The sequence below is a fragment of the Lynx rufus genome, unplaced genomic scaffold, assembly GCF_022079265.1.
Source record: "Lynx rufus isolate CCGP_SWC_20201006 ecotype Redwood Valley unplaced genomic scaffold, mLynRuf1.p SCAF_9, whole genome shotgun sequence".
Classification (NCBI taxonomy): Eukaryota; Metazoa; Chordata; class Mammalia; order Carnivora; family Felidae; genus Lynx; species Lynx rufus.
Genome location: NW_025814897.1, coordinates 101,079,404 through 101,103,279, shown reverse-complemented (window position 1 = coordinate 101,103,279; position 23,876 = coordinate 101,079,404). Strand labels below are relative to the sequence as shown.

General features: G+C 38.7%; 3 protein-coding genes across 3 annotated transcripts; 1 reads left to right on the top strand and 2 right to left on the bottom strand.

Annotated features, from left to right (window-relative positions):
• The first annotated feature begins 2,793 nt into the window (after nt 1-2,793).
• Nucleotides 2,794-3,723, top strand: LOC124505343 (olfactory receptor 4C46-like). The gene has a single exon (XM_047071271.1). The coding sequence runs from the start codon at nt 2,794-2,796 to the stop codon at nt 3,721-3,723; it is 930 nt and encodes a 309-aa protein (XP_046927227.1).
• Nucleotides 3,724-12,722: 8,999 nt separating this feature from the next.
• On the bottom strand, nt 12,723-13,658 carry LOC124506213 (olfactory receptor 4P4-like). The gene has a single exon (XM_047072233.1). The coding sequence runs from the start codon at nt 13,656-13,658 to the stop codon at nt 12,723-12,725; it is 936 nt and encodes a 311-aa protein (XP_046928189.1).
• An 8,934-nt stretch (nt 13,659-22,592) lies between these two features.
• Nucleotides 22,593-23,543, bottom strand: LOC124506036 (olfactory receptor 4P4-like). Its single transcript, XM_047072047.1, has one exon. It carries the CDS (start codon nt 23,541-23,543, stop codon nt 22,593-22,595), a length of 951 nt encoding a protein of 316 aa, XP_046928003.1.
• Between the last annotated feature and the right edge of the window lie 333 nt (nt 23,544-23,876).

Sequence of the window (23,876 nt, the reverse complement as noted above, 5' to 3'; positions counted from 1 at the left end):
GGGAACTCTCACATGGTTAGGTTCCAAGTACAAGGAATGCAATTCCCTATTCACAATTGGCTATTTGTCAAACATGTCTCTTTAACATGGCTTGAACACAAGGTCTTTCCATCTGAGGAGATAATTAATTCCTGGGAGAGACAGTAGCAGCTACAAGACAAGGTCCTTGAACCTTTATGGAAACCTCTTTAAATATCCATGCAGTGCAAGTTGAAAATGGTTTCTGTTGATCACATTTTCCAGAGCAAGATTCATTATGGTTGGAATGACCCCTTTGAATGTGTTTCCTCCATGCTTCTTGCCTCTTGCCTATGGGACCAAAGCCATCTGTAGATCTTTTCTCCAAAGTGTTTCAAAAGAATCCATTCTAAGTTCAAATCCCAGGTCTTCTGTAAAAACTTTTTGAGGCTTTGGGCTAGAAGGGAAGCTTTTGACTTATAAAAACACTTCATTAAAAACTGGTAATTTGATATGGAATTATTTGAAGAGTCTCTTTCCAAGTGTCTCATATCTTTCATATTGAAAGTTACTTATCTAGAGAAGGCTACTTTGAAGATGGGATTATTTCCAAAACTCTCCAAACATCAGGAAGATCTATGTCTGTAAGGTAAGTGTTCAATATTGCTGATGTGTCTTAAAGATTGTTACTTCCCACATGTATTAAACATTGTTTCTGTCCCTTCAAACATAGTAATGGAGTATTTTATCCTCACCCCATTTCTTCAAAAGATAGTTGGTAAATATCATTTACCTAAGTTGACAGATGAAAACTTTGAACTTCATGGAATTTAAGCCAATTGTAGAACCCAGCTGTCTGTCACCAGACCACTTGCAATTGCAATGAGGTATCTAGTTTAATAATCTAGATTAATCATGAGAGAGAAAAAAATATAAATGTACTTCTCACATAGAAAAGACTGAAGTATGAATACAAATGACATATATCATCAGCCGTTTAGTCCAAGCATGAGTGGAGAATTCTTCTTGGTAACAAAGGCTATGGATAATGGAGTCTGTACGCCTTCTTTAAAAGTAAAATTGGAGTTGATGTTTCCTGAATGCTTGAATAATTAAATTATTGCATAATTATCACTCAACATGTCAACCATTCCATTATCCTAGATGCATAAACGTTGAAAAATAGATGAGAGCCCTCTGTGTGTGCAACACTGTGGTAGTCTGCTCAAATATATTTCCATAATCGATTCTCATAAAAATCTGTAAGATGGATATTACTAATCTTGCTTTATAGGTGAGGAAACAAAGATGTGACGTGCTAGAAATATACTCCAGATCAAAGAAGATGCAAGTAGAAGAATCAGGATTCTAATCTGGTCTTTTTGATTTTCAAACCAAAACACTTAACCACATGGCAATCCTTTTCAACATTTTGCAGGTGTTTTGCTTTGGAAGTGGATTATAGTAGGGAGAACTAGGTCTGAGGGAGAAGTCCAGATAAAAAGATTTTTCAGTGAATGTAATACCACATTTGATAATTGGGAATTTAAACATGTCAGTGTGTGTGTGTGTGTGTGTGTGTGTGTGTGTGTGTGTGTGTTTGTGTCTACTAATGAAACCATTTTATATACCCTTGCCTCCAAAGTAATAATAAAGCAATTATAATTATTGTGGTCATATAAAGAGGAAATTACTAGTTCAATGTTGTTAATTATAAGAAAATAGGGCACAGGTAAGAATTTTAAGGAAAAAATTAACAAATATAATCTGAACTAATCTTGGCTCTGTCCTTAATTAGAATATTGATATTGGCAGGATCTTTACCTTCTCTATGTTTCTATTACATAATGTATAAGACAAGTATTTAAAAAATAGCAGTAATTATCTTACAAGGTTGTAGTGGGGATTATATCAACAGATGTCTACAAAATATTTACATCCACTAAACATTTAATTTTAGTTAATATTACTGTCATTATTACCATCAACAGAAGTCTCTGAGACTGTTTCCTCATCGCAAAATGTATGAGATAATACCAGCCACACAGGATGTTACCAATATTAAGTAGGATCATATGTACAGAGCACTCGTTACAATGCCACAAACATAGAAATCAGTTATTGAGGTATATAAAATTATTAGCAAATGTAATGTTATTGTATTTAGACAACAAGCATTATGAATTATATTTATAGCAGCTTTGGTATACTCTTTTTACATACCCACCACCAATGCCCTGTTCCTCCTATGTCAACTGTTATAAATAATCTCCTAACTGGGCTTTCTGTCTCCGGCTTCTGTCTCCTTACTGAACCTCACCCCAGTTCATCTAAGGCACAGTAAGATCTTTACTAAAATCATATCCCTTATTCCCCCTTCCTCAAATTCCTCGCCATTTTTCCACTAATATTTTCAATTTGTGGCAATGGTTCCCCATTTCCTAAGAATAAAGGGAAAGTTTTTTTAACTTTGCATTCATAGACTTTGCATCATGTTCCATCTCCCTTTTCTTACTTAGCTGCCACTATGTGTATGACGCACTATTTTCTGTTAGGCTTTGTCATCTCGGGTGATTATGTGCACAAATATGGTCTTCTACCTATTTGTTTACAAAAGTTTCTCATGTCTACATGCAACAGAATCTTCACCCAGGAGATAATGTAAGTAATATTCAAGAACTCCGAACTTATCTCAACAACCTCATAAGAATTCATGACTTGGTAGAATCTAGGAATTTATTATTTCCTACAGGAAGAAGCTTAATAAATTCAAGGCTGCATTAATCACAAAGGCTTTTTCTTTTCAGGTAATGTAATTAACCATAATATGAAATAATGGAGAATAGTAACAACGTGACAGAGTTTGTTCTACTGGGGCTCACAGAGAACCCAAAGATGCAGAAAGTCATATTTGTTGTGTTTTTGGCCATCTACATCATCTCTGTGGTAGGAAACGTGCTCACTCTGGTCACTATCACTGCCAGCCCATTATTGGGATCCCCCATGTACTTTTTCTTGGCCTATCTCTCCTTCATTGATGCCTGCTATTCCTCGGTCAATAACCCTAAACTGATCACAGATTCACTCTGTGAAAAGAAGACCATCCTATTCAATGCATGTATGACCCAAATCTTTGGGGAACATTTCTTTGGAGGTGCTGATGTCATCCTGCTTACGGTGATGGCCTATGACCGCTATGTGGCCATCTGCAAGCCATTGCACTACACGACCATCATGAATCGGCGGGTATGTGGCCTGTTAATGGGAGTGGTGTGGGTGGGAGGCTTTCTTCATGCAACCATACAGATCCTCTTTATCATCCCATTACCCTTCTGTGGTCCTAACGTCATAGACCACTTTATGTGTGATCTGAACCCTTTGCTCAAACTTGCCTGCACTGATACGCACACTCTAGGGCTCTTCGTCGCTGCCAACAGTGGTTTCATCTGTGTCTTAAACTTCCTCCTCTTGATGGTCTCCTATGTGGTCATTCTGCGCTCCCTCAGGAACCACAGCTTGGAGGCAAGGCGCAAAGCCCTCTCCACCTGTGCCTCCCACATCACGGTGGTCGTTTTATTCTTTGTGCCCTGCATTTTTGCGTACATGAGACCTGTAGCTACTTTATCTATCGATAAAGCAGTGGCAGTGTTCTATACTATGATAACTCCCATGTTAAATCCCTTAATCTATACCTTGAGAAATGACCAGATGAAAAATGCCATTAGGAAATTGTGTAGTAGGAAAGCTATTTCAGGGGAGAAATAAATACGCCTGGACACCCACGTTGATTCAACTGAGGCAAGGGTCAAAAGGACATTTTGGGTGATCTCAGAGAGGAATACTTACCAAATAAGGAAAAAAATAAACTACTATTAATTATAGATTCTGCAGTGAGTGGAGCAGAAATGTGTGCAAGAGAAAGCAAACATAAACATGGACTATGATGCAAACTATATCATATATATTGTCATATATATCATATATATTATCATTAATTATATGAATTATAATCATTATCCTTAAATTACAACATATTCTTATTAATAATTCTGCTCCTTTTTATACATCAGGGTTGACAGTAATGAGTTGTCTATAAAATTATGGCAAAAACACTACTATAGGGCTGTAAAAGCGAAGGGCCACTTAACCCCTGAGGCGTAACAAAAATTACCCCAAGTTTCCAATTTCCTTGTAGACTTCAGAGCCATTTTGAATTGTTTGTGTCACCTGTTGTTGAATTCCAACCCATCGTAAAGAATGATGATTCAAATAAATGAACATTTGATTATTTGACAGGAATTTCTATTTATTAAATAAAGTCACACTCCCTAGGGTACTTAACTACTTGCTAAAAATAGTTTCTACACTAAGGTTTAATGCCTGGTGCACAATAGATATCTAATGAATGAATAATGGTATAAAGGAAGATGAATGAAGTCTATAAAATGTTGAACCAATAAATAGTACTGGAGATAAGGGACTTTTTCCTACTTTTATCTGATAAAGACTTTTATCTGATAAATCCTAGCTAGATCTCTTAGAGAAACCACAATTTCTTTTAACTCCTGCTTGGCCTGTGTAATGAGAAAGAATTTGAAACTCTGATTCTCAGTGAAGGGGAAAATAGCTTACCTTGATATTCTCCCTGCTCTCAGCAAGATTTCATCATCTTACGATTGTGGGCTGTTTATGTTATTCTTCTCTGATAATTAGTTTACTTCTTGGTAACATCTCATTATGAAAAGGTGTTTTTAAAAATATGTGGCTCCGGATGAGCACTGGGTGTTGTATGGAAACCAATTTGTCAATAAATTTCATATATAAAAAAATAAATAAATAAATAAAAATAAATAAATAAAAATATGTGGCTCCATTTACACACAAAATAACTTCAGGATAAATATATTCCATTTGTTCCTTCCATCCCTCACTCATTAGTCAACAGTAATTTCTTGAGCCCAAAGGTACATCAGACACATTGATAATTGCTGGAACTTCAGTGGTGAATAGAGAGGAACCCAGATCTTGCCTTCACAGGCTTAGGATCCGCTGACAGACATCCAGAAGGGAGCAGAAAATGACAACACCATGTTATAAATGGTAAGAGAGTGGCAGCACAGGGTGCTATGAAAGCATGTTTGGGGGACACATGACAAAGACTTGGGAGTTCAAGGAGTCGTCCTAGATGAAAACACAACTAAAATGGGATACAAAGCATGAAAGGAAATCATCAGTGTGAAGAGGCATGTGTTGGGATGAGAGTATTCTAGGAGAGGACCCATAACAAAGGCCACTGGGTGAAAAAGAATAAGCAGAAAACCTTATCATTTCAATATGGTTGTGGCTATTAATTCATCTATTTATTCAATAATGAATTACTGAGCCCCTCCTGTGTGTCAGGTTATAAGCTGGACACCGTGCTTGTAAAAGTCTAATTAGTAAGATGTGAAACTGGCAAATTAGCGACAGAGAAGATCAAGAAGAATCTTGTGTGTTAAAGTTGAACGCCTGCACACGGGGAAGACATTGCGATGTTCTTCCACATCTTTTCATGGCCTGATAGCTCATTTCTTTTTGCACTGAATAATACTCCATTGTCTGATGTCACACAGTTTATCTCTTCTAACCTACTGAAGGACATCTTGGCTGCCTCCAATTATTTTGACAGCTATGAATAAAGCTTTATGAATAAAGATCTGTGTGCAAGTTTTTTATGTGGACATAAGTGTTCAACTCCTTTGGGTAAATACCAAGGAGTGAGGTTGCTGGACTGTGCAGTAAGAATATGATGGTTTGGGAAGAAACTGACAAACTGTCTTCCCAAATGGCTGCACCAATTTGCCTTCGCACCAGCCATGAATGAGAGTTCCCATTGTTCCACATCCCCATCAGCTGCATTGGTGGCACTGTCCCACATTTGGACCAATCTAATAGGTGTATTGTGGGAAAACGTACGTGAGTCACCCACTTATCCAAAATGTGCAGGTGAATTAATAAAAGAAAGCTCAGGAAGTTGAAACTAATTGGGCGAAGCCTCACAATTAAAATACGACAGGGTCAGAATCTATGCCATGTTTGACTTGACATAAACCCCAGCCCCATCCGTCATTATGAATTCTCAGATCAAATTAGTGTGTTTTGGTCAACTTATATTGAATTCTACTTACAACACTGCTCTTATACAAAGTAAGATTTTATCCCAGGGGCAATGGGATATTGCCCACATTTTCCGAGGAGGGAGCAATAGGATCATATTTGTCTGTTAGAATGCTTTTTCCCTCAGTCTTCAACTCTACAGACTCACATTTTACAGGTAGACCCTTTACAGTTCAGATTCAAATATGAATGTCAGATCTCTGGGTGGGATGGAGTGACTGACAGCAGACACGCATTCCTACATGAAAAGGTGGAAAAGATGGAAACAGAGAATCATCTCCAAAGAGACTGGAGAGCTACTAAGGAAAGAAGAACTAGAAAGAATGAGATGAATAATGCGGGGGGGGGGGGGGGTGGGATAAACACAGAGCTGAGGTGAACAGCGACAACCACATTTACCCTGAGAATTTTCGTTTCTGGGTACAGGATGGAACTGAGGATCCAAGTGTGTGTTTTTTTTTTATTTTTTAAGTTTATTTATTTTTGAGAGAGAGAGAAAGAGAGAGACAGAGCACTAACATTGGAGGAGAAAAGAGAAAGCAGACAGTGAGTCCCAAGCAGGTGAGCTGAGTGGAACCTGGGGTTCCAACTTACCTATAGCAAGATCATGACCTGAGCTGAAGTCAAGAGTCAGATGCTTAACTGACTGAACCACCCAAGCACCCCAAGGTTCTACGTTTTTATACACATTTACAGCTACTGCTGAGACATATAAGAATCAGCAGAGCTTTGGTCAGAGACTAGAGAACCTCAAAGATACACCAGTTTTTCCCTCGATTCGTATGTGAAATATTGAAACCATAGAACACAACCAGGAGAGAAATGGACTTCCTTACAAAAACGACGTAGTGTGTAATTTTGTTACCTTCTTCATTTACCATAATGTTTTAGAGGTTTATCACGTTGTATTATGGTAATTCCTCTTCATTACCGAAGAGTATTCACTGCATGGCTCCGCCATATTTTGTAGACTTATTCACCAGTTGGTGGACATTTGAATTGTGTACAGTTAATGGCTACGATGAATGATGCCGCTGTGAACATTCATGTACAAGTCTTAGTATGGAGATATATTATCGTTTCTCTTGGACTGATACTTAGCAGTTGAATTTCTGGGTTTTATGTTAACTGTATATTAGCATTTTATTTATTTTTTTTATTTTTTTTTTAATTTTTTTTTAACGTTTATTTATTTTTGAGACAGAGAGAGACAGAGCATGAACAGGGGAGGAGCAGAGAGAGAGGGAGACACAGAATCTGAAATAGGCTCCAGACTCTGAGCTGTCAGCACAGAGCCCGACGCGGGGCTCGAACTCACGGACCGTGAGATCATGACCTGAGCTGAAGTCGGATGCTTAACCGACCGAGCCACCCAGGCGCCCCTGTATATTAGCATTTTAAAAGTGGTGGCGCTGTTACATTTTTCATGAGCAATGTCTGAGAGCTCCCTGTTTCTCCACAACCTCACCAACACTTGGCATTGTCTGTCTTTTTAAATTTAGCATAGAATTGTTCAAAATATTCTCTTATGGCTCATAATTTCTGTAGGTCTACACAAAGAGTATCCCACTCATTTTTGATACAATTCGTATTTCCATTCTTTTGTTTGTTTCTTTGTTTGACTTATTGCTTGGCTAGGACCTTCAGTATAATATTGAATAATGTCAATTTAAATTGTTGATACTAAGGGGCATTTGGGTGGCTCAGTAGTAAGTGTCTCCTTTGGCACAGGTCTGGATCTCAGGGTTCGTGAGTTTGAGCCCCACATTAGGCTTTGCACTGATGGTGCAGAGCCTGCTTGGGATTCTCTCTCTCTCTCTCTCTCTCTCTCAATTCCCCTCCCCCCACTCTCTCTCTCTGAAAATAAATAAACTTAAAAAAATGTGTTAAGTTTACCTGGTGATACTAAGTGTCACTTCTTCCTGATTTCAAAGGAATAACTTTTAGTATTTCGCAGTTCAATATGCTGTTTGTTCTAAAAGATTTTAGGTGAGGCACCTTGGTGGCTCAGTTGGTTAAGCATCCAACTTTGGCTCAGGTAATGAGCTCCTGGTTTGTAGGTTCAAGTCCCACACGGGGCTCTGAGTTGACAGTTCAGAGCCTGCTTTGGATCCTGTCTCCCTCTCTCTGCCACTCCCCAGCTTGCTCGCTCTTTCTCTCTCTCCCAAAATAAATAAACATTAAAACAATTGTAGATAATTATTTTAAATATGTATAGGGAACACTTTGGGGATTAAGATACAAGATACAATTAGGTTTATTTTCAAGTTTTTATTTCTTTTTTTTTTTTTTTATTAATTTTTTTTTCAACGTTTATTTATTTTTGGGACAGAGAGAGACAGAGCATGAACGGGGGAGGGGCAGAGAGAGAGGGAGACACAGAATCGGAAACAGGCTCCAGGCTCTGAGCCATCAGCACAGAGCCCGACGCGGGGCTCGAACTCACGGACCGCGAGATCGTGACCTGGCTGAAGTCGGACGCTTAACCGACTGCGCCACCCAGGCGCCCCTCAAGTTTTTATTTCAATCCCAGTTAGTTAACATGCAGTGTAGTATTAGTTGCAGGTGTAGAGTTTAGTGATCCAACACTTACATACAACACCCAATACTTTGGCTAAGATCAAGTGTAGTTACAGTTAAGTGGAAACAAATCATCTATGGATGCCATAACGTATGGATTTGTGCTAGAAATTTACCTCTAAGCATTGGTATACTTTCTTTGATAAATCCTATTTTTATAGTTTTATTTTTAGTTATTCTTTAATTTCTCTTATGATTTATTTTCACTTTTTATTGTAAACAGTTTTTAAATTACCATTTGTTTGAGATTGAAAGTTGCCTTTATTTTTTGTCTCCTACTTTAAGTGAATTATCATCAGATAAGTTGCTCTGGTGGTGCAGAGAATTTGACACTTGTGGAGAATAAATCTGTGGCATCAAATTAGGTGAGTTCTTTTAAATAACTTATATTCAGTCACAAGCTGTTGAGTGTAGCATTTTTATACATATCCAGAGCTGGCTGCTTATTGGTTTGGATCAAATCCTCTATATCTTTCCGTATGCACACACATTCAGATTTGTAAATGCTTCAATGTTGCATATTCTATCAATGTTTAAGAATTTGAAGTATTGAGAATGGCTCTTATCTGAAAGTCTGTTTGGTTTTATATATATACGTGTATATTTGTATAATATGATATATATCATATATATAATTTCTTCAAATGCCAACAGCATTTTGACTGTTCTAACATTTTCATGCCTTTATTTTCAATCTTTTCACGGCCTAGGGGTTAGGTGCATCTTTTGTAAAAAGTACATATCAGCAGATGATAGAGAGTCACCAAAACATGTTTCAAATTGTTCAAAGCAGGTCAACTCATACTATCCGTAAATTAGAAATGGCCTCAATGTCTAGCAACAAGAGAATGGATCAGCTGTCACATGTCCATGCAGTGAGCGACTATAAATGAAAGAAAACGACCAGAATATAGATAAAGCATGAAGACTGAATCTCAAAAACCTGATAATGAGAAAAGAGACCCTTAGGAGCACAGTATGCACTGCTCTTTCTCTACAGAATCAAAAACTAGGTAATTTTAGTCGACTTTATAGGTGAAGAGAGTGATTACTTTCAGAAGGTGAGGATTTCACAGAAGCACAAAGAAGACTTGTGGTGTGGTCTACTGGTAACTTGTGACTGAATCTGATTGCTGATTACATGATACTGCTCATTTGAATGATCTACCTACTCTAAACATGAAAATTATTTTTCTTCTACTAATGAAATTGGTTTTGCTTTGTTTTGTTGGGAGAGGGAGAGGGACAGAATCTTAAGCAGTCTCCAGACCCAGCACAGATCCCAATGCAGGGCTCAATCTCAGGACCATGAGATCATGACTGAGCTCATGGCCTGTGCCGAAATCAAGGGTCTGATGCTTAAGTGACCTAGCCACCCAGGGGTCCTTGAAATTGGTCATTTTAAGCACATAACTCTTCAACCTTTCGACTGACAAATGTTTTTGTGATGTTTTTTAAGAGATAACATCAGGGGCGCCTGGGTGGCGCAGTCGGTTAAGCGTCCGACTTCAGCCAGGTCACGATCTCACGGTCCGTGGGTTCGAGCCCCGCGTCGGGCTCTGGGCTGATGGCCCGGAGCCTGGAGCCTGTTTCCGATTCTGTGTCTCCCTCTCTCTCTGCTCCTCCCCCGTTCATGCTCTGTCTCGCTCTGTCCCAAAAATAAATAAAAAACGTTAAAAAAAAAAGAGAGATAACATCAAATTTTGCAATATTTTCTTTCTTCCCTTAGTAGCCACTGTGATAGCAATTCACCCAATGTCTCTTTGCTATAAAAACTCTAATTTTATCTCCCTCATCACTTTTGCCTGCTCTTTATGTTTCTTTGCACAGTTCTCCCAAAACGATTGTACCTCCCGCATCGCACTTGCCTAACCTAAAACTCTTTCAGTACGGTAACTATCTTCCTTTTCCGAAAATTCCACTATCCAGTCCCTTCTCTGTTATCATTGCTGTGTTTCTTAGGCAATCTTAAGTTTAAAACTGTTAAGCATGAGGAAAAGACTTTACACTAAAGTTGAAAAGCTTCATCTGGTCCCAGTAGAAAATCTTTTTCAGAAGACTCTTCTTCATTTAGTGACAAGATGACTTCGTTTAGGTATTGTGCCACAAGGTATTTTTAATTAATAAAAGTGCCGCTATTCTCCCCCTTACTGGGAGAATCTCTCCCTGCAAAGCATTACATTTTTATAAGTAAATGAACTTACATCGACACGTCATTATCCCCCCCCCCAAATTCAGTTTACATTAGAGTTTGTCCTTGATGTTTTACATTCTGTGGCTTTTGACACGTATAATCACAATATCCAAATGAGGTAACGTACAGAACAGTTTCACTACCCTAAAGATCCTTTGTGGCCCACCTATTTACCCCTCTCCCTTCCCTAATCCTTGGCATCCACTGACTGATCTCTTTGCCATTTCCATAGTTTTGCCTTTCCCAGAATGTCACGTATAGGTGGTCCCCACTTACAATGGTTGGACTTATACTTTTCTAACTTTCCCATGGTGCGAAAGTGATACACATGCAGTAGAAACTGTACTTTGAACTTTGAATTTGAATCTTTTCCTGGGCCAGTGATGTGAATTATGATATCTTCTCATGATGCTGGGCAGGGGCAGAGAACCGCATCTCCCGGTCAACCAATCGATCGCGATGGTCAACCATAAACACACCTGTAACCGTTCTGGGCCCGTACAATCATTCTGGTTTCTGCTTTCAGTACAGTATTCAACAAGTTACATGAGACATTCAATACTTTATTATAAATAAGCCTTGTATTTGATGACTTTGCCCCCACTGTAGGCTAATGTAAGTGTTCTGACCACAGTTAAGGTAGGCTAGGCTAAGCTATGAAGTTTGGTAGGTTGGGTGTATTATATGCATTTTTGACTTAAAATTTTTAAAGAGATGATGGGTTTATTGGGACATTACCCCGCTGTAAGTCAAGGAAGACCTGTAGTTGAAATCATATAAAAGATAGCCACGTTACATTGCCTTCTATCACTTTGAAATATGCATTTATGTTTCCTGCGTATATCTTCTTAATAGCTCAGTTTTTAGTGCTGAATTATATTCCATTCTCCATATTTCCAATAGTTGATTTATTCACCTACCGAAGGAATCGTTGTTGCTCCCAACGTCTGGTGATTATGAATAAACCTGCAATGAATACCTGTGTGCACCCAAAATGCATTTTGTTTCTTCATTTACTTTGTGCTCTTCTCTCTCTCTCTCTCTCTGTCATGTCAGCAGGAAAAGTCTTAAGTTGTGGATCCAGTGACCAACCATGTACTTACCAATTTTAGGCAAACAGCAGTGAGTCAACACTTAAAGTTTCATAGATATAGTTTCTGAAGTTAATGGGAAATGTTGTTAAACTCTGCCCAGTAGGTGGAATACCAGTACGTGTGTTTCAGCATTCTGAATTCTAGACTTTCATTCTGTCGTCACTACTTATTATTATTGATTTCAATGGGACATGAGGAGAGCTGACCCCCAGGAAACACTTAAAAGCAGATTCTACTCTAAATATTTATTCGTTTGCACAACGGATTTCTACATGAACTAGAGGCTGTATATATGCATGTTGTACATGAAATTTAAGTTAATTCATTTAATTTTAGATTATAACCTTCTTTTTTGGATTTCAAATTCTGAGCTACCCAAGAATGTCTGTCATTGTGTGGTCTGGCTTCTACGTCTGAAGTTTTAACAAAATATCATTAAAATATTTTCCATTATACTTCACTAATCAATATACCACTGGTTTATTTGCTTTGCCCCAATTGTTTTCTTCATGTAGGTTACCCTACATATACACCACAAAACTAACTTAGTTGCCAATTAATTTTGGCATGCAAGAATTAATAGTTGCTTAGTGATTACTTTAAACTTTAGTCCCATTGCTTTCATTCATTCCATTCACAAGAGTGATGGTTTACAAAATCTATGAGATAGTCCCCACCTTTTTCATTCACACCTCCTCCTTTTGTTTCTCAGAGTTGCGTAGCCAATAAGCTTCTTCACATTAATTGTGTGTTTCCTTTGAAAATAATGTGTGACACCAAACTTTCCTCATCATGTTTTTCATCTCTGAGTTTCTCAGAGTGTAGATTAAGGGATTGAACATAGGAGCAATGATCGTGTAAAATAGAGCAAATATTTTGTCCTCAGGAAAAGTAGTAGGTGGCCTAAGGTAGATAAAGATTGCTGGTCCAAAAAATAAGACGACCACAGTGATATGAGACCAACAGGTGGAGAGGGCTTTGCGTCTTCCCTCAGCTGAGAGATTTCTTAAAGTGAATAAGATAATACCATAAGAAACAAATAAGACAATAAAGGTAACTAAGGCGACCAGACCTGAAAAGGCAATCACAAGGATACCAGTGATGTAGGTGTCGGTGCAGGCAACTTTTAGCAAAGGAAAAATATCACAAAAGTAGTGATCAATTTCATTAGGACCACAGAAGGGCAAACCAATCGCGGTAGAAAAGAGAGGGAAGGCATGGACGGCCCCACCAGCCCAGGCAGCTACGACTAGCAGATTGCATCTTGTCCTGTTCATGACAATCACATAGTGGAGAGGTTTGCAGATGGCAGCATAGCGATCAAAGGCCATGGCAGTAAGAACGAAGATCTCGGTGCCTCCAAAGAAGTGCATTGTAAACACCTGTAACATGCAGTTACTATAGGAAATGGTTTTTCTTTCCATCAGCAGGTCAGCAATTAACTTGGGTGTAACAGTAGAGGTATAGCAGATGTCTATTAAGGATAAGTGGCTGAGGAAATAGTACATGGGTTGGTGAAAAAGAGGGCTGCATCGAATGGAGACGAGGATCAGCAGGTTTCCTGCCAACAAGGCGACGTAGCAGACTAAGAAGAGGACAAAGCAAAATACTTGTATGTTCTGGTCGTAGGAAAGTCCCAGAAGGATGAATTCTGAGATGTTTCTCTGGCTTTTCATATATTTGAGTTTGGTGTATGCTGTCACAAGGACTTCTGTTTCTGAAAGAACGAGAACATAATTGGAGGTGAGAATTAACTGTATGAACACAATAATACAAAATTTATTAAAATACATGCTGACATAAATGGAGTTGATAACAATTGATTTCTTGAATTAGGCTAACTTTTTAATGCTGTCTTTTATAAATGTGTCACGAAATAATTTTGTAATGACAATAATGAGAATAATTATATATTTTACTCAATATTACTAGCAGTTGTCTTAAATATTTAAATGCTATTTGGAAAATAAAGCATTAATACCATTAATTGTATATTTAGATAAAGAACTGCTAATTATATTATTTAGTCACATTGACCTAAAACAAAAAAACTCCTGTATTTCTCAATTCTTGTAACTTACTGATAAAATCTACTTTCCTTCTTTTAAAATTATCTGAGTACACTTCCTTAATTTTCTGGAAATGAATCCCAAAGAGATTCACATTTGTTTAAACATCCAGTTTGAACTCCTGGACTTTAATTTGTGTAAAGCATACTACACATTGTTTTTTGGCCAATCATTGTCAATGGGTCATGTTAAACAAATGGAATTGCTCTTACATTAAAAAACAAAGAGGGTTTGAAAACTATACAGCAAAAGGAAGATGTCAATTAATGACTGGAATTGTGAAAAATACTCAGGAAATCTATTCATTTATCATTTTTATATTTTATGAGTTAAATACAATTTCAAAAATATATACTGTCGTATCATCCGCATGGCTCAGTGGGTTGAGCACCCAACTCTTGATTTCAACTAAGGTCATGATCCCAGGGTCATGGGATCAAGCCCCACAGCGGGCTCCATGCTGAGTGTGGAGCCTGCTTAAAATTCTGTCTGTCTTGGGGCGTCTGGGGGGCTCAGTCAGTTATGTGTCTGGCTTCAGCTCAGGTCATAATCTCACAGTTCATGAGTTTGAGCCCTGCATCGGGCTCTGTGCTGACAGCTCAGAGCCTGGAGCCTGCCTCAGATTCTACATGTCCCTCTCTCTCTGCTCCTCCTATATATATATATACATATATATATATATATATATATATATATATAGTGATATGTATATACATATGGATATGTATATATAGAGAGAGATTGAAGTTTGTGATAGCAATTGTTAAAGAAAAGATAAGCATGTTAAATTGTCCAGGTATATTTGAATTATGAATATTCCATGGCTTACATGAAAAATTTCATGTTTTAATTATAATCTGAATATCAAATGTCAATAAAAGGAGGTAATACAGAAAGCAACTTGAAGACAAACTTTGTGGTGAATTAGCACTCAGTGGTGTATGTTAATGAAAAATTCAGGAATTTGCATCTTTGTATCTAATATGTATCTTAAACATTCTTTAGTTAGTGCAAAACGAGTGTAGAATAGAGAGAAAGCATTTCCAAGAGCTATTTTACCCACTGTTGAGGAAATATGTGCTTCTAGTGGGTTTACAAAAGCTAGCACACCTTCCACCTTAGTGTGGATCTGGAGTGACAGTTCTATCTGGCCCCCAGATGCCTATTTAAAATTAAAAAAAAAAAAACACAGAAAATGCTTTTGTTGTAATATTACTTAGAAACCATCATCTCTCGGGGTGCCTGGGTGGTTCAGTCGGTTAAGCTTCTGACTTCGGCTGGGGTCATGATCTCACAGTTAGTGAGTTCGAGCCCCACATCAGGGTCTGTGCTGACAGCTCAGAGCCTGGAGCCTGCTTCGGATTTTGTGTCTCCCTCTTTCTCTGCCCCTCCTCTGCTCACGCTCTGTCACTCTCTCAAAAATAAATAAACATTAAAAAAAGAAACTATCATCTCTAGGGACTCACAAATTTAACATCTATGTTATTCATAGTCTTTGAGAAGATTTCAGATGGCCAACGGTTGACAGTTACGGCATTTTTAAAATGGCCCATACTGTAAGACATCCATTCTATTTTAAATTACTCGTCAAAATTCTGCATTCCTAAAAGTATAAATGTTTGGTTTGTTCCTACTTTGCTTTCAGAATCGCTAACAAGGATTCTCCATCCCCATCGATATAACAAAGTGAAATAATTATTGTGACAGTGTCCGGAAGTTAGCAGTCACTAAGGAGTACTGAAAAGTTTTAGGAGTGTGAGGGGCATTGGCCCACCTTCTACCTGTTGCCTCTGATACTAGGTGGAAAGAATGTTAATTTTCAGATACACTTCTTGATATAAAACAAATTGATTTACAGGCAACCATTATTTCAGTAGACTGTGAGCAATATACATGTGGAAATCACTTGACCGATTCAAATCTCTGATTCTAGATAGAAGAAACATATCGAGAGAATCTAAGTAATTTCTCAGGTTTGAAAAGTAATACGCTATGAATGTTAAAAGGCAGAAATCCTGTTTCTTCCTCAATCTGGGGCTATGTTCCAAGGCAGAGTGCTGAGAGATGCCATGAAGGGCAGCAGTGAAAAGACTGTTTTGATTCCTCATCGGAGTAGAAAAAAATATGCAAGATGATGGGTTCACAGACACCCCATGTGTCTTTCCAGTATTTCTGTAAGTAAAGAGATAGGGAATATTTAAGATAGATATGTATTCTAGAATCCTCTGATTCTAAAACATTTGAAATTCTTTCCCTTCAGCCTTACAAAAATGCAAATTCCTCATCAAGATTCCTCCTTGTTTTCTGGGCATCTGAGTGGCTCAGTCAGTTAAGTGTCTGACTTCAGCTCAGGTGGTGATCTCATGGTTTGTGAGTTCGAGCCCCACATCAGGCTCTGTGCTGACAGCTGGGAACCTGGAACTTGCTTCAGATTCTCTCTCTCTTTCTCTCTCTCTCTCTCTGTCTCTCTCTCTGTCTCTTTCTCTCCTTCTCCCTCTCTGTCCCTCCTCTACTTGTGCAGGCTTTCTAAATAAATAAATAAACTAAAAAAAAAATGCCTGCTTGTTTTCTAGATCATTATTGGAATTTAATCTACAATAGCTTGCAACCCTGCCAATGCTGTATGATCAATGCTGTTAGCAGGGGTGAAAGCGAAGAGGGGAAAAAATCAGTTGAAGAGAATTACTATCATCAAACAATATAGCAATACTAAGGAACCCTCTTATGGGAAAACTGAAATCACAATGGATAAATAAGAACTTCGGGCAACCACTGAACAAGTGGCCGAAACACTAGCAACGTAGAAAGAATTGGAATCTCAAACTGACCAGGGCAATCCTTGAGTGAATTCTTTAAAATCTTTAAGCATCATCGCACTCATTTTACAACTGACATATCATTACAAAATTCAGAATTTTGATGAGGAATACATGAGGTGATATGAAATAGCCCAAGACACGTGTGGTTCAAAACATTTTTCTCTCACTGTCTTTCCTCTCCGAGCGATTAGGTTAGAACCACAGATTGTCATGCACACACATTCGACCAGCAGTAAAACTAAGGAAATGAAGAAGATACACAACATGGATTTGACAAGTATGATCAGGTAAACGCCGATTTCAACCATCTGTTACTGAAAATCTGTTAACATCATAATCTATTGGTTATCTTAGCATGTTTGTCTACAAAGTGTACTCAAACGATTACTTTATTTTTTGGTATTATTGAATCCAAATTATGTGTACTTTGTGGATCACGCTGTCCATAAAGGAATAGAAGGTCTTATACGTAACTACAAGTTACTATCATACGTTCAAATCTTCTCTTAGTGTAACAGATTGTAGATAAACTCACCATAGTTGACTCAGATAAAACTATTTTAGGAAGGCAGATGTTTTGAAATAAAAGGAAAGAATTTGTTATTGTACGTATTCAAGTATAAGCTGGTCTGTTTCTTAATAGTAATATGAAGGATGCCGTTAAACAAGAGTTGGGGACACGATGAAATTCACTGCCCACTTAAAAATGCTTTATCTCGCTCTACTCCCGTTCCCCAGAAAGGGAATTTTGCTTGTAGGTAATGCGCAGTTGAAACTAAAGGATGCCAAAGCATTGTTATCGTAATCTAATTATCCTATGCTGCAAAAGAAGTTATAGCTCTCAAATGAAATTACATAGAATAAATACAAAGTACACATAATCGGGGCACCTGGGTGGCTCAGTCAGTTAAGTGTCTGACTCTTGATTTCAGCTCAGGTCATGATCTCAGTGTCGTGAGTTCGAGCCCCGCGTTGGGCTCTGTGCTGTCAGCTTGAGATTCTCCCTCTCTCTCTGCCTCTCCGATGCCCCCACTCCCTCTTTCTCAAAAAACAAAAGAAACAAACAAAATACTTAAAAACACACACACTCTCTCTCTCTCTCTCTGTCTCACACACACATACGCACAATTAGCCGAGCACATGTGTTGTGGGACCGTTCCCAAACCAAGGTGACAAGGGTAATTCACTAACCATGAGATCGAGTGGCTGTCAGGTTAGCTTGGGTATGCATCAGGAAGCATTCCGTCCTCGGACACTCACTCTGCCAGTTCGTCTCTAGCACCGAAATCTGGAATACGTTGCAGAGAGTTAACAAACCCATAATTCGAACACGTTCAGGTTAATTCTCTGCAAATATCTGGAAAATTTCAACATGTCTCAAACCTTCTACAGTTTACCAGGGAAGCGGACTTCAAATATTCACTAAGACGAAGTGATGAAGAAGTGGATCTTCAGCCCCCAGAAAAGCAGGAATATTGAAGGCTGATTTCACTTCTTAGTAAGAGCTCGGAAGAACAAATAAGCAACATGTATTTTTATATTCCTGAAAAGCTAACACAAGTATTTGGGTCCCAGGAATCGTGCATTTATTTTATGTCTACACCCGAGGACCGTTTGGTTCAGAGGAACAGAATACAAACTGACGTGGCAAGAATTAATAGGTCTTTGAAAGCTCTGTGTAATTATATTCCCAAAGGCATTTCTAGACAGATCTTAGCCCAAGTGCTGCCAAAGCCACCGTCGATAGTAATGTGCTTGGTGCTCTTGGGTATGAACTTTCCATATTTGCCTCTTTGGAAAACAACTTGGCCCGTTTCCCCTGCAGGCCCAAAAAGGCTACAGTCAAAGCAATTCGTGAAACCCTGGCTGCCCTGCGTTCTTCCAAATTTCTGAGGAATAGGAGGGAAATTTTGGGCTGTAATAGGGTCAGGTTCTCGTTCTGGAAAATCTGAGATGAGGTAGGACAAGGAGAACCAAAGATGGCCGCTTACAGTCCTTTTGCGGGGATTATCAAGCTCCTTGGTGTGCGGAGCAGATAGATAAATAAAATCAATGACTTGTGATATCATACTTGGTATGAGGTTACCATTGATGACATACATGTTGAAAAATGGAAGACAAAAGAAAAGATAAGAGTAAACATCTCTTCCTCATAACTTGGCAAGGAGGAAAAACAGAAATGATATGGAAAAATCAGAGGAAGGGAGCAAAGACCAACAGAGCTTTTATTGTGTTTAACATCCGGTTCTTTCTCTGCTCACTGACTCTTCACATGTCGTTCAGACTCAGTCTCATCTGCAGGCACTGAAACCAGACAGTCTCTCTCTACCATTCATGTAAAGTTTTCTCACACAAAAAATGTCAGAAAATCAAATTTTATAATGTTTAATCTGTTTCAGATCAAACAACTTAGCCAAACAGTAGCAAAAATACACTGAGAGATGATTGGGCGGATCGGGTTCATCATATTATTCAATGCTTATAATAACACGTATTTTGACACAAATATTATTAGCTTTACTGGTAGATAAAAACACGGAAGGTCCTGGAGGTTAAGTAACTAGCTCAACTAGCCAGTAAAGATCTGAAGCAAGAAAACGTGTTGTTCTAAGTTTAGTGCTTGCTTCCAGGCTTTAAAAGGTTAAGAACCCTGAGTAAATGAAAGATTCTACAACTTCGGCATCAAGGACATCAGGGCCCAGTGATTTCCAACTAGTCTACCTCAACGTTATGCCCAGTGTTGACCGCGCTGTACTCAAGAGCTAGCCTGTAGCAATCTACAGCAGGAGATAGCCCGTCGTATCTCTAACCTTGCCCTGTACACACCTTCAGAGACAGCCACTAGTTGCATTTACGTCTGCCACTATTTAGTTCATCTGCCTTTATATAGTAGTTCTCCTGCATAGTCTTAATATTGATGAAGCACAAATCATCTTTTTTTACAGACACTTTTGCTTCACACGTTTGGAAAATTTTTGTCTCCAATTCAAGGTCACAGAGATCTTCCACGTGTTACTCCACATGTCTTGTACCTTTACATTTCATATAACACTCATATTACATTCATACATCTAGTCTTCCTGAATGACATGACACCACGAGTGTGAATTACACGTAAGACATGGACCCTGGAGCCTCGGGGTGGGGAATCCTAAGCAGAAGAACGGCTGAAGTAAAGCCACAGAGCTGATAGGTTCTAGAATATGTTTGGAGAATGGACGTGGACCCAGTGTACCTGGATGAAAGCTTCTGAGCTTAGGGACACACAGAGAGAAAAGCAAACAAAAGAAAAATAACTCACATGAGGTTCTGGTAGCCACGTGCCGTGCTAAAACTTCACACGTGTTAGCCAAAGTAATATTACATCTTTGCGACGTACAGTATCTTTTTAAAAGAGAGACTAATATAATTAGAGCCCAACGTCAAGACCCAGAGATAAAAGCTGTCAGGAATCACCCAGCTCTCCCTGACCCTAAAGCCTATCATTGTAATACCACACTTTCTACCAACGTAGTGATTTCTGAGATGGGCAAATTAGACTCAGATAACTTATGGAAGATTTCTAACAAGCAGGAAGGTTGGATTTCATTCCAAGGAAAATGGGATTTCTTACAAACTTTTGGAGAGGGGAGTGATAGGATCAGAGAGATGCTTCAGGACATTTTTAGCTTCCTCACATGCAAGTGGGCACACGTGGAACCAGCTGGATCTTTCAAGGTGCAGATTGCAATCTGATTCCCAGTAACTTGATTCTTTGGCTCATGTGACAGCAGTCATGGGTAATTTAGCCCAAGGGTCCAGGCAAAGCTTATGTACTTTCTACAACACCTCAAATGTTAAATGCCTTTGCTACACAGGATCAAAAGCACGATGATTATCACTCATGTACATGAATTCTGAATGGGTCATTTTAGACCATGCCTTCCGCATGCTGGTTTTCATCTCCATGTTTCTCAGGGTAGAGATGAGACGATTCAGCACGGAGGCAATCACTGTGTAAAACCCCACATGTAGAACATAAGGATAGACACAGGGGGCAAAGAACAAAACTACCACCGTTATGTGAGAGTTGCAGGTGGAGCTTTGCAGTACCCTGAAGAGGTGCGGGTCTTAAGGTTAAATCACACGAGTAGGTAAGAAGCCAGCAGGGCAACAAAATGTCTGCCACCAACATCCCGGAATTAGCAATCGCGAAGACACTAACCACACAAATATCTTTGCATACCTGTTTCAAAAGGGGCTTCACATCACAGATGTGGTGAAATACCTGGTTAGGACCCCCGAAAGGTAAGTTGAGTAAATTTGGTTAAAAGCAACACATTAAATAAAGGGTAAAGCTTGAACTTTTAGATCTGGCAATAGTTTTGTTTTATTAGTAACTTGACGAACTGATTATCTGTCCAATTTCTCTGTTATAAAAACTCTATTGAATTACATCTTCCTCATAAACTTTTCTACTTTTCTATCCTTCTGTATATAAGGCCTTTATAATCATTGTAATTTTAGTATTGCATTGACATAGGCTAAAACTATTCGTGTATTTTCATTGTCATTCTGTTCATATAATCTGGTTACACAATCTCTTCCGTTTTGTGATATTTCCTGTTTTCAAAGAAAGCATTTAGTTTTGCATCTTATTAGAGATACAAATGAACACATTTCATCAAATTTGTTTCAGGTTCTTCTAGAGAATCCTCATGTTCGTTTCAAAGATGATCTGCCATTTCCACGCATTTCCATGATTTGTATCAGAGGGTTTTTTGATTGAAGTTTGTTTGTTTGAACTCGCTTCTTGTGTAAATAAGAAACACTCTGGATCTTATAAACAGTGTCCGCCCTCCTAATTTCTGGCATTTTATGATCCAGTTCCTGTATGGATTTTTTTAATGGACCAATATGTAGAAAATCAGTGAGTGTGTTTTTAATATCTTGAGTAATTGATTTCACTCTATGTTTACTAGTTTATTTCTTATCATTAAAAAAAATTTTAAGTGTATTTATATTTTGAGAGAGAGAAAGAGAGAGAGTGAGCACAGTGGCGGGGTGGGTTGGGGGGGGGGCAGAGAGGAGAGACAGAATCCCCAGCAGGCTCCACACCACCAGCCCAGAGCTCAACACGGGGCCCAAACCCATAAACGGCAAGACCACAACAAGAGCTGAGACCCAGAGTCAGACACCCAACTGACTGCACCACCCAGGTGCCCCTTTACTAGTTTATTTTTATTTCCAACGTGAAGTCCAGAGTTAAAACCACAGAATCACTTTAAATCAGATTTCATTATGCCCACTTCTTGCTATGTAATTAATTTCTAAATACCTCTGGAGTTCATTTAGGTGACGATCCTATCATAAACCAAAATTTGGTCTTAAAATCATGGAATTTAACCGTCTCTTTGCCATACAGAATGGCTCATCGTGTGGTCTAGCCACCAAACCTGCATTTTTTAACGCAAGATAACTCCAATTTTCTTTTTCACATCACAATTCTCAGCTCCTATAATATTGTCTTAACTATGCATAAACTGATTTTGTGCATGTCAACCTGTTCATAACATCTCAAAGCCCGCAAGATGAACTAAGTTTTAAGCTGGTATTTTGTATGGATGACTTACTATTTCTTTTTAGTCACTATGAAACTCCAAGTCCTATTTCTGTCACTCATAAAATGTTACCAATGGAAAAATTACTCTGTGAGATGGTTGCCTCTCTCCCCTATCCGTACCTAGCTGCCCCTCTGTTTTGTATAAAAGATACTGAACTCCAATGTTTGACTCCAGACATTTCTCATGGCGTTTTTCATCTCTGAGTTCCTCAGAGTGTAGATGAAGGGATTGAACATCGGAGCGATGATGGTGTAAAACAGAGCAAGTACCTTATCCTCAGGGAAAGTGGATGGCGGTCGAAGGTAGGCAAAGATCGAAGGCCCAAAAAATAAAACTATGACAGTGATATGCGACCCACAGGTAGAGAGGGCTTTGCGCCTTCCTTTGGCTGAATGATTTCTTAAAGTGAATAATATAATGACATAAGAAAAAAACAAGACCACAAATGCCACTAACGTAACCATTCCTGAATTGGCAACCAAAAGGACACCGGTGACATAGGTGTCAGTACAGGCAACTTTTAGCAAAGGAAAAATGTCACAAAAATAGTGATCAATCTCATTAGGACCACAGAAGGGCAACCTGATTACCAGAAAAAATTGAGGAAAGGAGTGTGCGGCCCCACCAGCCCAAGCAGCTAAGACCAGGAGATTGCACCTTGCTCTGTTCATGACAAGCAGGTAGTGCAGAGGTTTGCAGATGGCAGCGTAGCGATCAAAGGCCATGACGGTGAGGATTAAGACTTCAATCATTCCGAAGAAGTGCATGGTAAAGACCTGTAACATACAGTTACCATAGGAGATGGCTTTTCTTCCCACGAGGAGGTCAGCAATGAATTTGGGTGTAATGCTAGAGGTGAAGCAGATGTCCATACAGGATAAGTGGCTGAGGAAATAGTACATTGGTTGGTGGAAAAGAGGGCTGCATCGAATAGAGATAAGGATCAGAAGGTTTCCTACCAAGAGAGCAGCATAACAGAATAAGAAGAACACAAAGCAAAATATTTGTGTGCGATGGTCATACGAAAGTCCCAAAAGAATGAATTCTGAGACATTCCTCTGACTCTCCATCTGTTTCAGACTGGCGTATATTATAAACGAATGGGTTACACACCTGAAAAGAAAGAGAACATGAATCTTTATAAAAACAATTAGCAGCATGGCAACAATAATTAAAATTCACTAAAAAAGTAAATTGACGCCATTGAATGAGTAAAGTTAATTATTCCTGATACATAGATTTACACTTCTTTTTATTTTATTTTAGTCTAGTCTAGTTTAGTTTACTTTAGTTTACTTTAGTTTAAGTTTATTCATTTAATATTTCTGAGAGAGAGAGGATGAGAGCACAAGCAAGGGAGGGGCAGAGAGAGAGAGGGAGACACAGAATCCGAAGCAGGCTCC

Coding starts and splice junctions, on each gene's coding strand:
- LOC124505343 (XM_047071271.1), top strand. CDS start 2,794: ATGGAGAATAGTAACAACGTGACAGAGTTTGTTCTACTGGGGCTCACA.
- LOC124506213 (XM_047072233.1), bottom strand. CDS start 13,658: ATGAAAAGCCAGAGAAACATCTCAGAATTCATCCTTCTGGGACTTTCC.
- LOC124506036 (XM_047072047.1), bottom strand. CDS start 23,543: ATGGAGAGTCAGAGGAATGTCTCAGAATTCATTCTTTTGGGACTTTCG.